The sequence below is a fragment of the Oreochromis niloticus genome, linkage group LG22, assembly GCF_001858045.2.
Source record: "Oreochromis niloticus isolate F11D_XX linkage group LG22, O_niloticus_UMD_NMBU, whole genome shotgun sequence".
Classification (NCBI taxonomy): Eukaryota; Metazoa; Chordata; class Actinopteri; order Cichliformes; family Cichlidae; genus Oreochromis; species Oreochromis niloticus.
Genome location: NC_031985.2, coordinates 21,254,437 through 21,272,882, shown reverse-complemented (window position 1 = coordinate 21,272,882; position 18,446 = coordinate 21,254,437). Strand labels below are relative to the sequence as shown.

At 40.0% G+C, this 18,446-nt stretch overlaps 2 protein-coding genes across 2 annotated transcripts; one reads left to right on the top strand and one right to left on the bottom strand.

Annotated features, from left to right (window-relative positions):
- Positions 1–423: 423 nt before the first annotated feature.
- On the bottom strand, positions 424–9,731 carry mapk15 (mitogen-activated protein kinase 15). Its single transcript, XM_003444158.5, has 15 exons — positions 9,438–9,731; positions 9,168–9,318; positions 7,530–7,628; positions 6,880–6,909; positions 6,163–6,253; positions 5,572–5,702; positions 5,067–5,230; positions 4,814–4,953; positions 4,668–4,725; positions 4,129–4,266; positions 3,816–3,921; positions 2,037–2,364; positions 1,722–1,852; positions 1,450–1,602; positions 424–1,249 (listed from the first exon to the last, which is right to left on the bottom strand). Exons 2-15 carry the CDS (start codon positions 9,255–9,257, stop codon positions 1,055–1,057), a joined length of 1,854 nt encoding a protein of 617 aa, XP_003444206.1. The 5' UTR covers positions 9,258–9,318; positions 9,438–9,731; the 3' UTR covers positions 424–1,054.
- Positions 9,732–12,233: 2,502 nt separating this feature from the next.
- Positions 12,234–16,712, top strand: stmnd1 (stathmin domain containing 1). The gene is made up of 5 exons (XM_003444159.5): positions 12,234–12,480; positions 13,444–13,594; positions 14,907–15,046; positions 15,763–15,894; positions 16,019–16,712. Exons 1-5 carry the CDS (start codon positions 12,421–12,423, stop codon positions 16,421–16,423), a joined length of 888 nt encoding a protein of 295 aa, XP_003444207.1. The 5' UTR covers positions 12,234–12,420; the 3' UTR covers positions 16,424–16,712.
- Positions 16,713–18,446: the final 1,734 nt, after the last annotated feature.

Sequence of the window (18,446 nt, the reverse complement as noted above, 5' to 3'; positions counted from 1 at the left end):
AGTATGTGATGTAGTCTGATATAGTCCCTGCTTTCATATTTATGCCAAATTCTGATCCTACAGTTTGAATGTTGGGGCAGAAATTGAGACTCATCAGACCAGGCAACATTTTTCCACTCTTCTGTTGTCCAGTCTTGGTGAGCCTATGTGAACTGTAGCTTCAGTTTCTAAGGACCTTGGAAAGAAAAGCGACTGGACTTCTTAGGTTCCTTGAAGACGTTTTATAATCAGTTTTAGCAACAAAACTGTTGGAGAAGAAATGTGTAAAAAAAAAACAATGTTTACTTTGTTTTTTTCTTTACATGGCTGTTCTTTTACAGAGACACAGAGTCTGAGTTCTTCCACCTGAATTCGTTATTAGGCATTTAGATGATTCAGTGTTAAACATTATAAAATCTGTACACATCAGAACAACAAGTAGAATTCTTGCTGGCATGTTCACATGAAAAATGATCACTTATTAGATATAATGAATTCACCAAACCATCTATTTACATATTTTACATGTATCTGCAGGTATTCTGCACCCAAAACACTGGTTCAATGTTCCTTATGTAGTATTAAAACATTAAGCCTGTAAATCACTGTCTACATCAGAGTCAGTATAAGAAACCAGGGCTTATTGTAGGACTTATTTTAAAGCAACAGACACTCCTGAGACAAATGCTCAAACTTATTATTTAACATGTGCATTTTAATACAGAGCCTCTGTACAGACAGACAGGCTAATCCAGCCTTCTAAGAAAAGGTTTTGAAGTTTAAAAAAAAAACAACACACATTTACATAAATTCATACATTGGTTTTACAGTTCTATAAATGTAATATTAACGCCTAGAATTGATTTTATATAAATATATATCCATTGTCACAGACAGTGAATAAATCCATGTCTCCATGGGTAAAATCTAAACGTGATATAAGAGGTGTTTGATCTGCCAGTCAGAATCGTTTCTAGTTACTAAATCATTGTCTGAAGGCGATCAAAGCAAACTTTGTTGCGTGTTTAAACACATGTGGCACCGGACCCCTATGTAACTGCAGGTATCACAGCAGTCACTGGTTGCAAGGGCGGCCCCGAAGAAGACTGTCCAGTCCAGTCTTGTTGATGGTGCCATAGGCCTGCGAATAGCTGCCTAGTTTGGCTCGTGGGTCACCAGCTGCTGCCACGTTACAGTTAGTCTGAAACACTTTCTTGCTGAACCGCGGCGGTGGCCGGGCCTCGTGCACCTGAGTGGTGGAGCGCTGGTTCTGCATGAGAAGAAAAAAAATTAAACCTGGTCAGACACACGTGACAGTCAAGTTTCTTTTCTTGCCCCTGAAGCCACCAAGTTTCAAAATAATCTCCATCTATTAAATCCTCAAAAATGTTTTAAAAGTCACTTAAATTTTTTTTTTTAAATTGCATCTATTCTTTCATATAATATTTTACATGGATGTAGTGGACTGACCAGACGTGCTGATGTGATGTAAAGCCCAGAAGACAAGGATGCCTCATCTTTGCGTACTAAGGGGTTATTCTGGGTGTGGTTAAGGGACGAGGAGAAGGAATGGTTATGGGCCACAGGGGCTGAGCGACCACGCTGGAGAATCTGGTCCATCGACTAGCAGAAGGAGGGTAAGGAGACAGAGAAAGGTTCACATGGGAAGAAGTGCAAAAAGAAACAAGGCTTACATCACTAAAGGAAAACAAAGCAGAAGTGGACTGAGGTCTGATGCTTACTACACCAGCGCTGGTGCCCTCTGTTGGTGATGCAGCTGCATTACTGTAGCTGTTCTGTCCCACTGGTGTCCTGCTGGCTGCAGTGGATTGGTAGGAATGAGGAGGACCACCTGGACTCCGAACGAAGACATCTGAATGAAGAAAAGAAGAGTTTGAGGCAATATAAACACAGCTGTTATACTGTGCTCATTAAATGCCTGACTTTCTGATGGCTTAATAATTATACTTTTCAGGAATTGTCAAACCACATCATTTTTTAAACTTAACAAAAAGTCAGGTTTCATATTTTACACCCAAAAAAATAAACTCTCATACTTGGGGCATGTGTGATAGGGTTATATGTAAGTTTTCCTATGCCAGGGCCAGCTAGAGGGCTCGTCTTCTCTGCTGCAGGTGGGGTAGATGCATTCACAGCCTCGGTTTTGCCGACTCCTGTACGTGGAGGCGCGTGGCTCGTCTCATCAGTTTTATCAGGTTTTGGTTTTCTTTCATCATCATCATCTCTGATGCTGTTTGCAGCCTCTTGGCTCTTTTCTCCTTTATCACACTTCACACTGGGCTTCTCTCTGCTGCTGACACAGCTTCCTTCCTTTGGCTGGATCAACCTCAGCATCCCTTGGTTAGTTCTCCTTTCCAGTATCATCTGCAGGTTAAAAAAAAAGATACAGACTAGCAGCTTTAACTAGTTTGATTAACTTCCAGTTGTCTCATTTGTATATAAAATTCAGAGACTTTCTTTCACTTTATGTTCAAGCATTATCACTCAGGTCTTGTTTTAAAGCTACCTTATGTGTCCTATGAAAGCACTGAAAATGCCACCTTTTGTTTTTAAACTGTGGAACAGTCTGCCTTTTTTTATCAAACGATGACTTCTTGAAACAGATAAGCACAGTGAAGCCAATTCAATGCATTCTTTATAATGACCAGCAGAGGACACAACATTGGAATAATTGTATAACTGCAGTAGGTGTATGGAATTATCCTGATACAGAAGTAAAGGCAGAAGTTTCAGAAGTTGCCTTAGAATACTTCAGTTTTCAAAATTTCTTCAGCATTAAAGTAATCCAGTAAAAACAAATATGGATTAAAACAGCTCTTGTGTTGCTGCATCAGTGTAACTCAGGTTAATGCAGTAACCTGAACCTGTCCATCACACAGGGTGTGGCGTCACTCCTTTGAAAGTGTTTTTCCGTGACGCCCTCCAAACACTCAAAAGTCAGTTTATTAAAGTGAGCAAATTCGAGCTTTGAGAGCAGAGTTACCCCTGAGAGTGTGAACCTGCTGCATCGCTCGCACACCAGAAACTCTCCTGTGTGTGAAGGCTTATTTGTGTACATAGCTGTTGAGGTCTGTACGCACAGGTTGTTGAATATACACATGAGAAAATTCATTTTGTAAGTGGCAATGAACACCTGCGCTCGCAAAAGTAGATTATTTTCTCCTGATTACATTTTTTTTACTGCATGCAACTTTTGACATAAATATAATTCCATAGTTGTGTCTTAAAGCCTAACCATGAATAAGGTCTCCAAATTCAATGTGCCACAAAGTCCTATGTACATTTCATCAGCTGCATTTGTTTAAATGCAGCAATGTTAATATGTATCACGCCTGCTTTATAAATAAATACAATACAACACATGATCCGTCCCTCCCTGTCTGGCTTCAAAAAACCAAGATGGCCACACTGAAAATACTCAGCTTGAAGATTTCACTTGGGACTACATTCACTAACTGTGTGATAGCACAGTGACTATGTCCATTTTTATATACAGTCTATGCCTTAATATTTTTAAAACCAAGCTGAAAGCCCTAAATTTTTAATTTGGAACGTTACAGCACATTCTTATGCTGTGAGTGATTTCATTTGTTCTTGCCTCATTTTTTGAAATGTGTTTATAAATTTTTTAACTGTTTTGTTTCTTACATTTGCTTTTGGGTCTTCTTTCGGTCTTGCTATGTGAAGCAGTCAGAGTTGCATGTTTGTGTGAAGTGTCCTACAGCCTACAGAGCTTTTTCAGTAGTTTTTTGGTGTACACCTCAAAGTAACGTGCTGTACTCACTACTCAAACTTAGTTATCAGTAACACTGTACCTCATATAGCTTGTTGCGGTATTGAACCACAGATAGCTGGATGTCATCATCCACTGGCAGCACTATGTCGTAGTTCAGAGTTGGCTCTTTGGCTGGATTGTGAAATCTTCAGAAATGGATAACACACTTATAAACATATGATAGCACGCATGAACATAAAATGACAGTAAAATCATAAAAATATTTACAGATTATTGATTTACATAAGGGGAATAACACACACATCTATTTGATCTGACCAACTGAGCAACAAGAAAACAGAATAAAATTTGAACACAGCTCCTAATCCAGGAGCCAGTCTGATCCTTAATACCTGGCTAAGTATGGGTGTTGGAGGGCTTGCTCTGCAGTTAGCCGCTTGTCTGGGTTGAAAACCAGGAAACCCTTCAACAGGTCGAGAGCATCGGGAGGCACAGAGGGCTGAAGAAGATCCTCCAAAGGCACCTGTGGTCTGGTGGAGGACGAACAGAACAAGAAGAATAATTAACAAGGGTTTATTATAGTGATCTGTCTTTCGGTTTCTGTGGCCTATTTCACCTGCTGTTGCTCAGTTTAATGTTCTGCTGCATCAGTGCTTCTGGTCCTTAAGCATTTAATCAGCCTTGCTTCCACTTGTAAGCTCTAATTCTAGTTTTTATGCTGGAGTGGAGGAAATTTGTTAACCTAGCTCTGTGTTAGGAGTGACAAGGTCAGCCGAGGCCACGCATTAACTGTACACACTGTGTACTCACATGAAAATAAAGTGCAAAAATCGCAGAGTTAGTATGTAAGATTACCAGATTCAAATAGACATTTGAAGAATAATTTTATGATTTTCACAACATAAAGTGCAAATATAAACTATTGTCTTACTTTAGTAGCATTCTCTGTATGACAGAGGATCCATATTCTGACTTGATTGCGAGAATATCTGAAAATTAAGGCATATTTAATCGTTCCAAAGTAAAAGTAAAATGTCAAGCATTTAAATGCATTTAATCTGGGCCTTATTAAGCCACCTTCTGGGCTGGGGTGTGGAATGGCACTCATGATCTTCTCTATTTGGTTGATGGTGGATGTCCCAGGGAACAGGGCTTTTCCCAGCAGCATCTCTCCCAGGATACAGCCGAGGCTCCACATGTCCACGCCTTTAGTGTACCTTTGGAAAATACGTGCCGATTATTCAGAAGAACCGCCTGTCTTTAAAGTTTAAACTCATTTCTCTCAGTGAAAAACAAGCGTTAGCAGCAGACGCTCAACACAGTCGGGTACCTTGTGGATCCCAGCAGGATCTCGGGAGCTCGATACCACCGTGTGGCCACGTACTCCGTCAGTGCAGGATTCCCACTGTCCTCTTGGATCTGGTTGAGCGATCTGGCCAAGCCGAAGTCACACAGCTTGACAACACAGTCAGAGTCCAAGAGCACGTTGGACGGCTGTGGGAAACAGACAAGAAAAAACATTCTTACCAAGGACAATTTTCTTAAGTTTCAAGTGCTTGCCCAAGAGATGAAAATGTGAATATGAATGTTCAGTGAGCAGAAAATGGGGGATGAAAAACTACTTTGTGATGCCGAGGACCATTTTGTGAGGTCAACTCAGCAGAGTTTAGTGCACAAACCTGCATAGGATAAGGAAATGCCACAGTTTTACACATTAACATGTGACAAGAGCAAAAGTGCACTGTACATGCACGATACAGGCCTTCAATTGGGATTTTTCTAATCCAAATAAGAGCATGCTTCACACGTTCTCACATCTGATCTATCTGATGTACCTTTTGGTCCCTGTGGATAACATTTCCTGAATGCAGGTATTTGGTGGCTTTGAGGAGCTGGTACATCACATAACGTTTATGGATGTCTTTCAGTAGGGTGCCTTTCTTTATCACTGCATGCAGGTCGGTATCTGGTACAAAGCAGAAGCGGGAAAAAAACTGTTATGGGTGTTTAAGTAATGATCCAATTCTAAATAATCATTATTATAAAGATAACAATCTACGGTGTTGTTGAACATACAAATTATCTATGAAGTCACACGCACTAATTTTAATGCAACGACACGGCTGAAATCAAATGAAATGTAAGCAGTGGGAGTCTGCACTGTAATGCTGCAGTACTGTCAAGGATTAGACTGCATAGACAGGGAGGGCAATCTGTGGACTCAGCAGTAAGACAGCGCAGCCGGCCAAGAGAAGCAGAAGCCCTTATTCACACAGTTATACACACACACACACACACACACACACACACACACACACACACACACACACCTTTTCAGTGCCAGGTTAAGCTACTAAGAACCCCCGAGGCCCTTCCTCATGCTCCTGTGTTAGAAGTTCAGATGATGAGCTGAGCTTTACACTCACCCATATATTCAAAGATGAGGTAAATGTCTTTATCGTTCTGTGCTCTGATGACATTTAGAAGCTTAACGATGTTGGGGTGGCCTCCAAACTCCTGCACAAAAAAAAGGTAAACATGCTTACTCTTAAACACAAAACGCACTCTGGCTACTGTTTGACCAGTAATAACTGGCAATGGTTTTGTGACAAGGTTGTGCAAACAGCAGGGGAAAGTTTCAGGAGAGGTTATATAATGGTGACTGCCTATAAACCTGATAAAGTACACCGCTGGGCTGGAAGATGAGAGCTGATTAAGAGAAAATAGCACCGCTGAAGGTCACATGAAGGCAGGTCAGCAGATAAGGAGGGAAATATTGCACACGGGTGTGCAGAGAACATTTATGTGATTTATAAAAACAATATGTAGAAAAACACAATCCCTGTTTACTTATTTTGATATTTAGAAAATAATTCATATGGATTCATAAGAATATTATATATATGTTATATAAATGCAACAGTTTTGTGGAGTACTAACAGACTGAACATGTCACTGGTCCAGTTATAGATTATTATTACATGCAACTAAAGATAATTTACATGAAGAGAGATGCAGTACAGTCGGTGAGACTGAGACTGGGATTATCAGTGTTTCAGTCTTCATAAATGGAACTAAAAGACATGACAGTGATCTGGAAAAGTGCTAAGATTATTTGACAGGAACATAAATACTGTGGTTACCTGGAGGAACATGATTTCTCTGAACGTTCGCTGTAAAAAGAAAAAAGAATACAGCTGTAAATCAGGTGCACACAAGCCACCTGTCCTATGCAATCATTTACTAAACTCATCTTTAAACAGATAAAGGAGGAAATTAATACCACGTAATACCCAGGATGAGATACAAGCTAAATCTAAGAAGTGGCATGACAATCGTGAAACAAGTAGAGCTGCTTCTACTTTTGCTTTAACAATTTATTCAAATGATCACTTTTCAGTCAAAATGAAGTGGACATTTGAAACAGTGCAAGCAGGAAATGCTTAATTTCAAGTACTCAGAAAGAAAATTATGAAAAAATACGAAGCTGTTTTTAGGCCCAAAGTGTCATGCTGACAGAGTTCTTTCATTTGTTACAGCCATACAAACCCATTTTATTTATTGTGTCCTGAAAACAAGATTATTGAAATTCCACTTCTTCTTCTTATATTAACATATCTCAGGGATTAAATGTGTAGCTACACTTCTTACACTCACAAAAAGGGGAGTTTCACTTTTTAGGCCACTCAGGATCAAAGTGAGTTGTATCTGGCCCGCGGTGTAAAATGAATTTGACATCCCTGCTTTAGAACAACAGCATTGTTCCACTTACTGCAGATCATACAGTACACACCTGGGCATCTGTCCTGTTTCTGAAGGCATCAAAGATTTTTTTCACAGCCACAATCTCACCAGTCTGTCTGTCAACTGCTTTCCAGACAATGCCGTAGGCCTGAGGCAGACACAAAACACAGGTAACATGTCACCGGGATGCTTCTTGTACCTGCAGGATTGGGCTTATATCCTGTGCAAGATTTTAACTATAAAAATCAAAATATGAAAACACTGCCATCTGAGTTCAGTTAGGGCCACTTTAAGTCAAAATGCTAACTTATTCCTGCAAATTTAAGTAACTATAAATTATTCCCATCTGCACTGTGGTCTTGCTCTCCATGTGCATACACGGAAAATAAAAGACAGAAAGGGCATCAGCAAGAACCCTGCAAGAAAGAAGGATTTGGAGTGGATGTGGTTTGCAAAGCACGTTGCAGATGTGCAGCTATAGTGGGCAGGGTAACACAGCTTAAATAGTACTGCCCTTATGAGTCTAACGAGTAGGATACAGCGAACTAACGCTGCCTGACATCATACATTCAAGTAGCTCTTCTACCAGCAGCTAATCCTATATTCATTAATAATGTTGATTTTTGCATGTATTTAAAACCAGCTAATATGCTGTTTATGTAGAGTCACAAGCTGTGTATTATTCCTGCTGGTCTAATCTTCACTCCATCAGGAATACAAATCCACTATATGCACCATGTAAAGTGCACTCTTGAGCTCTATATCCAATAAAACATGGATGACATGAGCTCTTTGGCTTCAGTGATAGCAGGGTGTGAGCAGCGTAGTCAAGCCAAGCATAACAGAGGCAGCAGTGAGGCAGGAGATTATAATACACCCTACTTTAGTGATACATGGAGGAAAGAGCACTGGGGACGTGCTTTCTTTCTTCTTCTTCTTCTTTTTTTTAATCAAACAGCTGCAGAAAAACAGACCTCTATAATACACTGACATTTTTGAAACCCAGTATTTGAAGCTATACTTAAAATAAAATAAAATAAAATAAATCCACATTATGATTTTTTAAATGCACCTGAAGTGATCTGATCAGAGCTGTTCAGCATCACGGTGCAGGTGCAGGATGCTGTCTAGGTGCAACAGGTTGAACAGCTGTGCGTAACATGAGTCATAGCCACCGTCAGCATGTCTAGCTAGTTATGTGGTTTCTACGTGGCAGCTATCAGCTGGCTATTTAGAAGCAGAGCAACAACTTGATAATCTCCGGGGACAAACGGTGGAAAGAAACCGGGCTGTTTTTAGACCTGTGGAAACTACTGGAGAGAAAACAAAAACAAAAAGGTTCTGGACTCTAAAGAGAACAAGTGTCCTCACACATCAGCTGATCTGCAAAGAAAGAGTTTGTTTTCCTGCTGCCAAAGTAAATAAACCTCTTGCTTAGAACACTGGTATCCACTGAGAACTGTAAGTCTGGAGAATTTCAGGAATTTAAAAGCTGAAGTGCAGAGGAAACTGAATTACTGCACATGAAGGCAGAAGAGTTAGAGACTGCAAAAGAAAAAGAAGACTGCAGTGAAACTGTTTTTTTCCGGTTTGCTCAAACAGAAACGGGGAGTTTCGTTAGCAACTGTACAGCCTGGGCAAATAAGTTCAATTCCACTAAACTAAAAAAAGAGAAAAAGTTGCTCACCCCTTTTCCAAGTCTCTTCTTAATGTCATACTTCAGAGAAATGTGCTCCTCCACATCGGAGATGTTTGCTGATTCATATTTTTTGTTCATTTTTCCATTCACTTCGTGCTCGTGCTCATTCAGTAATCATCACCACGCTCTTTGATCACTCCTGGAAGAGATCAGGAGACTCTGAAAGCTGGCAGCCTAGTGGCGATGGCCGAACGAGTCAGGAGTGCATCATGCAAGTCAAATATTTCCATAACAATGAATAATTGGAAAGAATCTTACGTTAACAAGCGGATCTCTCTGCAGTCCTGGATCTTGGATCTCACCTGGCAACCCTCATGCGACCATATGAGTCATACTCCGCGTCACTTATCAGTCGAGAGGCGGAACAGTTTTTACCTCCATTTAGCGCCTGAAAATTACACCTGATTCAACCTGTGCTGTTCAGTATCTGTTGTTATTTATCAAGGTGAGCTCCCACCGCTCCCTGTCTCTACTCTCAAAGGTCCTGCAGGAAACACACGGGCCACTTTTGTCTTTATTTGTTGTCCTGACAACGAATACGCTCCTGCTCGCAGGTCTTAAAGGGACCGCCGCACATGCGCCGCCTGCATCGCTGCTGTCAATGTACTGTGAGATACTCAAATTGTGCAATCGATTTGAATTACCAAAATCAATAGCGATACTTTTAACGGCAGCTTATGTAGGGGTGAACAGAGCCTCACAATTTATGAGATGACTGGTAGAAGAAGATCATTTATTGCCATTGAATTCCCCGACCAGGCCGATGCGTTGAAAGAGCTGAACCACCAACCACTACACCACCAGACACTGTAAAGCATGGTTCTCAATTTGCAGAATGATTAGTTAACACAACAAAACACACCTTTAGACTTTTCATGCATTTTGAAACTGGGATTTTTGGAGACCTTAAATGTGCCTTTCTCTAAGGCACTTTGGGTACACTTCTCATTTTTAAATGTGCCGGATCAGGTGACCCTGAATTCACCCTTAGTTATGATGGAATCAAGCGTCACCAACTTGTTTATATTCCACTCTCCATTTAATTCTGAGTTATTATTAATCTCTGGCTCTCTTCCACAGCATGTCTTTGCCTCTCTCCCTCCCCTCACCCCCAACCCGTGACGGCAGATCGTTGCCCTTCCCTGAGCCTGGTTCTGCCACAGGATTCTTCCTGTTGAAAGGGAGTTTTTCCTTCCCACTGTTGCTAAAGTGCTTGCTCGTCAGGGGTTGTATATTATTTGAGCTTTATATTATTGAAAGGTCTTTATCTTACGATATTAAGCACCTTGGGGCAACTGTTGTTGTGATTTGGTGCTATATAAATAAAATTTAATTTTAAATTAAAAAAAAAAACATCAGCAGAACCCAGCACAGAATATAACAGACTAAATGAGAGACAGGATGTGGGGAGGAGTTTGCAGATGTGCAGCTACAGTGGCAGGCTAAAATAGCAACTTAAATAGCACTGCCTATATGATTGTCACCTGTTGTATACAGAGAAGCTGATCTGCAGTTGAGCCTGACTTCATGGGCTGTCTGAACTAACACTGCCTACCCCTCCCTGAGTCTTGTTCTGTCAGAGGTTTCTTGCTGTTAAATGGGAGTTTTTCCTTCCTACTGTCACCAAGTTTCCTCATTTAGATCTGAAATGACCAGCAGTAGCAATCACTCATTTCTATGCTGCCACCCTTTATAGTCGGGACCTGGAGCTCGCAAGCAGCTGATGATTCTGGAGCACAAACTGGACAAAAATGCTCACATCATGGAGGTGGAGCAGGAGTGCCAGGTTTTCCTGTCTGACCACGACACCACTGTGGTCCTCACAAACAAGGCCAGACTTCAAAAAGACACGGCCAGCTCTAGCTCTCATCCACAGTTAGGTAGAGTGCATTAGACTCTACTGCCACCTGTGGTCTTTACCAAGTGGCGTTTCATTTAGCTTCTGAGCAAACTGATGTTGCTTTGTTTGAATTTTCTATTTATTTATTTTTTTGTTTAGATTGAACGTCTTGGAATTTTTTTTATGATCAAAACAAAGTTAGACCACTTTAATTTTGATATTTTTGCACAATGGAGTTATATTCCTGCACAGATTTGACTCAAGCATTTAAGGTATTCATGAAAAACGAAATGAAGAAATTAAATCACTGTTTGAACTTGAAGGTTGGGTCATGTTGCAGGGTTCAGGCAAATCAGCATTTGTCATATACATATATATATATATATATATATATATATATATATATATATATATATATAGATAGATAGATAGATAGATAGATAGATAGATAGATGTATTAATTGATTTTTTTAATCAAAGAGACATTCAATAATACTTTTAAATGTTTTAAATGTCTTTGATTCATGGTGACATTATTTGCATGCATGTTACCTCTTCTACAAATGGCTATTGTACCACAATTGACCTTATATCAGCAGACAAAATAGTTAAACTGAAAGATGCTCTCCCCCCCCCCCTCGCTTTTCAGGAGGATATTAACTGTCCAATATTATATAAACCTCATTAAGCCCATACTGAGGCAGCAGGGTTTATCTATTTTGTGGTTTTTGTTCAGAACTGGAAAGAAAGTTCTCCCCAAGAAAGAAGAACTGTCATTTTAATCTTGCTTAGAAGCTTGTCTTATTTGTTTATATTTGTCACTGTCCGTTTGTCTTATATTCATTTAATTTTCACGTTGTTGTTTTAGGAAACGAAGGTCACACGCACTGAAACTTGGTATCTGAATAAAAATTTATGGTAAGCAGAACAGTGTGTTGTGTGTTATGTGTCAGTGTCATGTTTTATATAATTATTTTTGGCACACTGACTCCTGGCTGAATTATTTAGCAAGCCCCTCTGTTTGTGGTAATCTGGTAACATGCACGTCTAGTGATTTCTGGCACTATTATACTTTTTTAGTGGACTCTGCTCCCAAACACAAGTCCGACAACAAATTTGTCGTAAGAGTTCATTTAAGGACGCATGCGCGTACAAATTTGATCAGAAACTAACATTGTACGTAGACTTTGCAGTATCACCTCTTTGACCAGGTCAGATTTATTGTAGCAACGGCCCCTAGCAACGCACGGGACCCATGGAGACTGCAGTGTCTAAGTGAAGGAATGCTAATCTACAACAGTCGATAACACATAGACAAAAACAAGAAATCCAGAAAACAAAACGCAGCTGGTGGTTTATGAATTTCAAGGATTGACTTCACATCGTTGCTTTAAGGTGAAAATGGGATGCTTGAACTCCACGATCACCACGGTCCAAACGCTGACAGTGAATGGAGACGAGGTAGGCTGGGTGTCCCACCACCCACTAGTAAAACTGCGGAGAGGACGCTAGAGCTGGTGTTTGTTTGTGACAGTTGTTACTTTATTTAACCTCATCATGGATATTAATGCTACTTTATGTAAAGAAAATACATAGAAAGTTGTAAGAGAAGTGAAATTTTCCTTATAGACCTTTTTTATATTGATATTTATTATGAGGTCCTCTCGCTTGCAGGAAAAAAAAATTGTTCCTTTTTTGGAAAAAAATAAAGCAAGCTTTGAAAGACTGGTATAGCCCAACACTCGCACATAAACTATAAAGTTAAGGCAACAAGGGCAGGTGCCTTCACAATGCTTCTTCTTCTGTGGTACGAACCTGAGTAATGATGGTGAAGTCCTATCAGACCAGCTTCAGATGTGTCAGTGTAAAAAAAAACAAGTTTGGTAATATCAGTGTTAATATATCTTACGTTTTATAACGACTAAAAGTTTAGGCTTGCTCTTAAAAGCTGAAGAAGAATCCATTTTCGTCTCATTGCAGTTTCCCATTAACTAATTCTTAATACAACTTTAGTTGTTGTTGTTCTTTTCAAAAATGGGGATTATGGGGGATAGATAATGACTTTTACAGATTACATATTGCAGAATTTGTATTTGGTTTAAATGCGAATAAAAGGAGTAAAAAACACTTAAAATTCAACAATATTCTTCTATAAAAAGAGAAGGGATTATAATAAAGAAAAGAAAAGACAAATGAAAAGACACATTTTTGGTCATGTCACTTGCAACAGATTTTATATAAGTGGTTTCCCCTCTAAATCTCATGAATTCATTTATATTTCACATGAACCTCATAGTTTATACTATAGTTGAAAAGCATTACTTAAAAATACAATATGGGGCTCAAAGAAATAAACTTTTTTTATGTAGGTTTATTTCACCCCTGTCCCCTTTCTGCATTTATTTTCTGTGTCTGTGCTGCCAGGATGACACAGGAAGTAAGCTCAGCGGTCGTGGAGACTCGGCTGTGTCAAAGGGCACAGCGGACAGCGGGGTGGTGATGGAGAACAGAGGTGACATACCTGGAGCAGTGCCCCGAACACTCCCTCCTCTAACATCAGAGAGCATCAGAGAAAGTGAGTGGACAGAATTACACAGGACAGTGAGTGTGTAGTCTGACTCATCAGGCTGTAGAGAAACAGCTATTTATTACTTTTCCAACTAACACTAAAGGCCATATTCTTGATCTTATCTGGTGTTCTGGTGTTACTCCTCAGAACTGTATAGCATCTGTTCCTTTGAAAACTCAGATTGTCTCCTTTATCCACTCTGCTCCCTGGTTCACCTCAGAATTGCCCGAGCTTGAAACTACACGTTGTCGTCTGGAATGTTTTAATACAAAGACTGGTCTCATTGTTCATAAAACTATGTATCAGGAACAAATGGGCCACTTTAAGGGTGCCATGTCTACAGCTAAAATTTATGGAATATATATGTATGGAACACTAATCAAGTCTGGTGAATGGAATATTAGGATTTTTATGGCCTTTTTCAATACCAAGAAGAGTAATGTCCATCAGCAGCTGGGGCTAGATAGTTCCACATATTGCACACTATGATCTGCCTTCCTCTTTCCCAGTTTCACTCTCTCAACTGTTGAGAAAATATCTGGATTTGCTGATAAATCTAAACCTACCTGTTGCCTTGACCCACTTTCCACTCAGGCAGTTAAATCCTGTTTATCCTCTCTCACTCATTGAATAACTGACATTATTCATTTTCCCCTAATCCCTGCCTTTTTCCTTTACCTCTAGCTGTGATAATTCCAACTCTTTAGAAATCGAGTGCAGACCCATCCAATCTAAATCTTTTTTGTCCAATTGCTAATTCACCTTTTCGTTCAGAAATTCTGGAAAAAACTGTTGCTGTTCAGATATACTGTCACCTTACTAACAATCATCTCTTTGAACAAATTGAATCTGGTTTTCAGCACCTTCACAGTACAGACAGCCCTGGTCCTTTAAGCCCTTTAAGTCTCTCCATCTCTCACCTCCATGTCTCTCTGATCTTTTGCACATCACCACTCCATCCTGTTCTCTGAGATCCTCATCCTCTGTTATTCTCATTATACCTTCTGCTCTCCTGACGACCATGGGTTTTAGAGCTTTCAACCGAGTGGCTCCTCATCTTTGGAACGCTCTACCAAATCACATTCAAAACACCAATTCCCTCCCTCTCTTTATAACCAGTCTGAAAACGCATCTTTTTAAGCTTGCCTATTCTGTTTTATTTTAATTCTGTGATGTATTGGCTTTTTTTTTTTCAATGATGTCTTCAACTGTTATTTTATCCATACTGTGATCTTGTTATTTATTTGCTTGTAAGATGTCCTTGAGTGTATAATATGTGTTTGTTTATTTGTTGTTTTTTGTTGGTTTGCTTTTCCAGATGTACTTTTGCGGGATAATGAAATAACTGAACGCCAGAACTCCCACAAGATCCTGGAGGAACTGCTAAATCAGGGCATCATCCCAAAGGAACAGCACCGAGAAAAGAGCAGCAGGGTTGGAGAAGCTTACAGCATCATGGTGAGTACCTGGTGTGCACAGCATGGTACGACCTTACAGGCCAGTTATCTGACAGCTTTACTGCAAATGGAGCTTTACTCTTGGTAGAAAGAGAAAGCACAGTGATATAAACAGGGTACAAGTCTAAAAGATAAATTTTTTTCTCAACACATCTGACAAAGGGAAATAAAAACAACACTTTTTCCATAGCCTGACTGCTACCGTCCCTGAATCATATATGAATATATGAGATACCACAACGATGCTGCAGTTCAACAAACTTTTACTGAAGAAAAAGAAAATAAGGAAGAACACCATGAACCAGGCACAAAATGGGCCCCTAAACTGATCCTCATAAGCTATACTATCCATCCATCCATTCCATTCTACATAATAAATTCAGGGTCATGAGTGTGGGAGGTTGGAGGCTGGAGCTTATCCTGTCTGCCATAGGGCGTGAGACGTGGTACAGACAGGTTGCCTGTCTAAAAAGATGCATGAGGTGTTTTCTGTCATTCCTGTTTTATTTCTGTTACGTCCAGTATTTCTAATTAAAATAAAGTGTTAGTGTTTGATTGAAGAATTTATATCTGTTTGTAAAATGAGGTGCTGTGAAGAAAACAAGTGTTTAAATTAAAAATTTAGGACCCCGTTTTAAAGTTAGGGATAAAGTTATAGTTGGAGAAGTAGTAGTAATGGTTTTATGTCTAAACAACTCTCTGGTTTGTGTGCATCAGCTGGACGACAATGAAGGTGCCCGGCGCAGGCCTCCTGCCAGACTGGAGTCTCTGAAGATGAAGAAAGCTCAGATTCTACACACCAGAGAAGAGCTTGAAGAGAAGATCCGGCTGGCTGAAGAGAGACGCAAGGTGCCGTTTCTGTGTGACCATTTTCCCCAACACCTCAGCGCTGTCATGTTTTTTGGTTTGTTTGTTTGTTTTTTTACCAGAGTTTTCTAATAAAAATTCTCTTGCACTCTCCACTCTCTTTCAGTTAAAAGAAGATAAGCTCAAGATGCGTTTAAGGACCAAGTCTGCACGCATCCGTGTCCCCGCCACCATCTCCAGCACTGAGAAAGACGAAGACACGTCTATCACCCCTGTGGAGACGCTAGCGGCACCACATCCCGGCCAGGTGATGCGTGAGGCTGCAGAGGGAGGAGAGTGGGTGGATGGAGATGACAACAGGGAGTGCGAGGAAGAGGTGAAGAAGGCAGGGAAGAGAGAAAGAAGAGAGGAGGGAGGAGATCACCGAGGGGAGGCTGCAGAGAGGGAAGTTGAGAGTAGTGAAAAGGAAGAAGAAGAAGAGATGACCCAGGTGGAAGAGTTCACAGCCTCAGGGGAGCTGGAGTGCGATTCTAGCTTCCAACATGCAGACGACAAAGAAGAAGTATTTTAAACTATTGCACAAATGAGCCAACAATCAGCACAACAAGGGCGTACGGGAAGAGGAAAGAAGCCAAAAATACATTCATTTTGCACAGTTGAGAGTTGTTTAAACTTGTAAAATAAATGTATTAGCAATGTATAAAATGTATATTTAATGTGTGATTAAACTTAATGTTGAATCTGTGAAGGTTTGCAGAAGAAGAACACAAAAGCACATCGGAACATGAGGGTTTTCCATTAAATTCAACGCATTTTACCTCACTGAACACTTTAATAAAGATTAATTGATGCACTTCATACCAAAAGACCAAATCAATTTTTATAAGTGCTTTTGGTTGTTTGGTGTTTGTTTTGTTTTTTTACTATAACTGAGAGAAATTACTGTGTTATCCTCTCATGCTGCTGTGAAGGTTGTACTCTGTGCAGCTGTTCTGTTGGACATAAGGTGGCGGTGTTTCAGTGGGTTAAATGTGTGTTGCAGCTCTCTGGAGTTAGCATGCATCTTCTATAAGACAAGCCATGAGTGTTTTTAGCAACATGTGAGGAAGGGCTTGGTGTAAAAAGATGTGTTTAAGGCAAAGTCATTATCAAGGAAATCCCCATTTTCTCCTTTTTTATGATTCAGAGAGTGTGTGAAAAACAAGTGTGTGATCAGTCATTTATTACAATCCATAACATGTAAAAGCTTTAGAGGTTAACCACAAAGCCCCCCCAGAACACCAAAACATATTTTTAAATGAGAGGTTAGGGCTGAGACCTAAGTGTGACTGCTGTGGCCATTCAGCTGTTTCCTTGACCTTTGACCTTTAACTTTCCTTTGCCTGACTGGCAAATGATTGACAAGCACAAAGCTTTAGCTCTTACAGCTTGGAAGATGTTTTAAGTTTTAATTTCTCTAAAAACAGCCAATATGGAAACAGCATTTACAAAGTGGGCTTATGTTTGCAGCGGTTCAAGGTTCTTGGTAATAACGACTAAATGAAGCTTTCATTGGGGGGGCGGCATATTGTTAGAGGATTCAGACTAGTCAGCATACTGCAGAGACAATAAGAGCATGCAACCTGACCGGATCCCCATTGTTGAGCTTGAGAAACCTGATATCAATCCCCCTTTATTCTGACTTTTAGGGCGTGTGGCTGCATTAATAAAACAGCAAGTGAACGGAGACACGGCAGAAAAGGCGCTTTATCAGGTTGCATTTTATTGTGATGTGACGTCCTGCAGGTGGAGGTGACAGCAACACCGGCTCTTGTCATTCTTTTAGCTGGAAGAAGACAGATTTTGGTTGGAGATGAATAAAAATGTGATTAGTAATCCTTACTGATCTGTGTTTCATAAAGTTTAGACTGGTCATCAGTAGCTCCCCACACAGGAAGGAACAGCACTTGGTAATGCTCCCACCGTAAATGTGTCTGCTCGCTGTAGGATAGATGTACGTATGTAGGCCAGCTCGCAGACGTGAGGCACCATGAATGATTAACAGCAGAGTTCACTCTCACATTACCGGAGTTGAATTAGCTCTTCTGGGCTGTTTGGGAGGATATTGAGAGATGCAGCAGTATGTCCTCATCAGACATTGACACCTCTGTTTCAAACTTTTTACACTGAACTAATGACCTTTCCACTCAAGAAGCAACACAATTAAGACTCTCTAAAGACATACACCTCACGTATTGTGCATGACTTCTTTCTTTACTTATTTATTCAACAGGGATACACCAAAAATATAAGATGCAACTGCCAGATTATACCAAACTACTTATTCACATCTGTAGTCCCAGCCAATCAAGGTGGACTATGAATCTTCCAGAGGAGTTTCAAAGATGCTGATCTGCTGTTTATAAAAGGGCTGAACTCTTTTATCCCGACTCTATTTGTGAATATATAAATAAATAAAATAAACTTTATTTATAAGTGTAAAATATCTAAAACTTTATTTGCAATAAACTGTGAAAACTAAAGGATTGCCAGTAGAAACTGAGTACTGTTTACTTGAGTTTAAAGTTAGGGCTGTTTGTTCATTGTGAGTCCAA